At 36.9% G+C, this 3,432-nt stretch overlaps 1 protein-coding gene across 1 annotated transcript; it reads right to left on the bottom strand.

Annotated features, from left to right (window-relative positions):
* Nucleotides 1–2,138: 2,138 nt before the first annotated feature.
* Nucleotides 2,139–3,065, bottom strand: LOC133107282 (olfactory receptor 8I2-like). Its single transcript, XM_061216255.1, has one exon. The coding sequence runs from the start codon at nt 3,063–3,065 to the stop codon at nt 2,139–2,141; it is 927 nt and encodes a 308-aa protein (XP_061072239.1).
* Nucleotides 3,066–3,432: the final 367 nt, after the last annotated feature.

The following is a 3,432-nucleotide window of genomic DNA, read 5'->3' as shown; positions in this document are numbered from 1 at the left end:
CTACATACCTTTCACCTTAAAATCGAAGGAAAAGTGCAGTAATGGAAAATCCATTAAATCAATGGTGGCATCACATTTGTATCGGTCTTACACATGTAGTTAAGAGTCGTGAGTTAGCGGCGCCCACTTTCCCAGAGTCCTAGACGGTGCAGCAAGACTCATTGCAAAATAAATTTTGTTTTTACAGTTGATTAAAATATTAAAGTGTTATAGTTGCAAAGTGTTGAATGTGCGTGTTTGCTATTGGTGGGGAACGGCACATTGCATTATACAAAATTAAGACACATTTTAGCTAGTCTTTTTTCCAAAACACGCACTGCTATAAGCCAGAACAGAGTGTTCCAGTTTCCAATGTTTTAGCACATTGCCTTCAGCGGACAGGCATTGTCTGTCTCTGCCAAAGCACGATTATGGTAAATTCAACTCGGAAAATCAAAAAATCGATTCATTTTGATGTAGGCTAATAAAAGCGAATGAAAAAGAAGAAGAAAAGAATCGAACTTCCCAACAGTAAAACATTAAAGTCAGTATCAGTATTTTAACTGTAAGTAACATTCATTCAAGCAATGAAATTTACATTCATTTTACGGGTTTTCTGCGTTTACATATTCACAGATGTGCGATATCTCCAAATTCCCTGCAAATTCCTCATAAATACTTTATACTCCCAGGTAAAGCCATTCTCAATATAAACGACATGTTCTGTTTGAGTAAATGTAACAATATGTTTAAACACATTGTACTAGGTTTAATTCATACATATGGGTATTATAGCGAAAAATAATGTTTTGTTATTGACTTAACATCAGTTACATCAGGCTACAATGTAGACATGAGACATGAAATATACATTATTTCTTTGCACCCATTTAAACAACCAAAAAATATATACATTTTAAAATTGACTTTTAAAATACGAACCAGTTCCTGTGAGATTAAATTAAATTGGCTATATATATTTTTATACATCAGATGTGACTTTGGTGTTCCCATAAAGGTTATTTATTCATGGTTAAAGACGAACAAAAACGAAATTGTTCTAGTACTTACAATATTAATGTGGTATTTTTACATATCTTAATTTGGATGAAATTCCCTCTGTTCTCAATCAGAATATGACTGAAAATTACAAAATTCCGATATTTAGAAAGTTAAAGTGTGAAGAATTGCCGGAAAAAATTATAATATTGCCATTCTTATTAAAATGAAATGTTCTGTGCATGTCAATGACAGTGGTAGGCAATACACGGTTTTTGAATCAATTTTGGCAGAAAATATGTTGGTCGCTTTAGGGTTAAGGGCACACAACTCTAGGCATATAAGCAATAATCGGATTATGATACAAAAGGGCAGAAAATACCACCAACAACCCAGTTGTGATGGAAAACATATTAATACAGAGCTACCTAAAAAAGGACAACGGCAAAACCGCACCCTTCTGCAATTAAAACATATATCTTGACCTATAGCTAATATAAGCAGCCGTCACATTGGTAATAAAAAAAAGGTAGGAAATCGTATATATGCGCGACCAATACCACAGCAGAAACATACCTATAGTGAATACGATGTGAAATACTGCAGTAAAAGAACCAGGACACGGACTCGCAAGCCCCTCAGTCTAATCAACTGTAAGTCGCTTTGGATAAAAAGCGTCAGCTAAATAACTGTAATGTAATATAACACCTGGCACGTCAGTGCAAAGTAGGCTATACCTGTAACCGTGGGATCACCAAGGGAGCTACACCTAGCCTGTTATAAATTATATTTGGGTTTTGAAATTATAAATATGACTATGAATACGTTCGCTAAAACCAGGGGGCGTAAAAACTAATGGCAGGTTGAAACGAAGAATGGACTTAACCAGTTATGATAGATGACAACTGAAATTTCCTTTTCACCACACATACATTTTGTCTCAAAAAATGTTGTCGCTTGAATTTGAGAAGTCCAGATGTATCCTACTTCTAGCCTGAATGAGGTGAAATCGTACCGCTGCGTTTTAAAATGATCCCACTCCAAACTTTAAGCAAATGCAGCCAATTGAAAAAGGAGACATATTGGATGGACTTTTCTCCCCCAAAACAGCATATACTCAGCATATCTTTTTCAACATGGATAGGAAGAAAAAACGACATTCACTTTAGAGTATCGACTTTCCGGCTGCAAATTCTAAAGATTCTCCGGCGGATCTGGTTCATTTTCAAGCCGTAGATGAGGGGATTTAGGATCGGTGGAACTAGAAGGTATTCTAGGGACATGAAATTTCGGAGAGCGTGCAGACTGGTGGTGGAACCATAGCGAGCGTACATGATGTCAAAAACGATTGCGACTGAGAAGTTGGCCAATGAGATCAAATGTGGCAAACAGGTCTGCATGAATTTATTCCGTTCTTCATGCGATCGCACAGATGCTCTCACGATATTGACATAGGAAAAAAAGATCACCAATGCTTCAGAAACGTGTATAACCATGAGAATGGACCCGAATATGTTGTTGATAGCGGTATCCACACAGGATAGCTTTACCACTGCCCAGGCTGTGCAGTAAAGCTTTTCGATGTTGAATTCACAGAGTGGCAGTCTGGTTACCAGACCCACCACAACTACTGATTCAAAGATGGAAGACAGCCAGGTAAAAATCAACAAGTTCATCACCTTCCGAGGCGTAATGATGGAGTGGTAATTGAGTGGCTTGCATATCGCGACATACCTGTCATAAGCCATCACTGATAACATAGTGATTTCACAGAAGACGTAATTGTATATTCCAAACATTTGAGCAAGACAATCGTTGTACGGAGTAACACTCACGTCAGATGAAAAGTCCACCAATACTTTCGGATAAAATGTCGAGACACCAAATATCCCATTTACACATAAGCTACACAGAAATATAAACATGGGCTCGTGGAGGATTCTGTTTAAAACAATTGTCACAATTAAAGTAAGGTTCACAAAAACAGTAAAAAGGTACACGAGAAGAGTGAAGACAAAGTATGCATTTTTGTTCGATGCATCATTCAGTCCTTGTAGAACAAACAGTATTTCAGTCGAATTCGCCATGGTAGTTTTATAATAAGTGTGTATAAAACACAGGAGATGCTCCGATATGTTTTTGCGCCAGGCTTTCTTGTGTTAATTTCTCCTACACCTGTAAATCAAGTTCAGACAGTCAGCAATCAGACTACCTATTTGTATGAGGCCTTTGGAAATAGTCCAAAATATATATGTCCATATATCTCTGATATTGCCTGTTCCCAATGCTTATCGTTTGAGTAAAATTGAAATAATATTTAACACAACCTTCATATGACGAAAAATAATCAAATCATTTGCTGATGTTCAAGGCAAAAGGTTAAGTCCTCATTTGGTTTACATCCATCTGCACACTAGAAAGGAAGACACAGAAAGAGTTTATGCCTGTGCCGTC

The sequence above is a fragment of the Conger conger genome, chromosome 13, assembly GCF_963514075.1.
Source record: "Conger conger chromosome 13, fConCon1.1, whole genome shotgun sequence".
NCBI classification, from domain to species: domain Eukaryota; kingdom Metazoa; phylum Chordata; class Actinopteri; order Anguilliformes; family Congridae; genus Conger; species Conger conger.
This window is presented reverse-complemented; position numbering and strand designations above follow the sequence as displayed.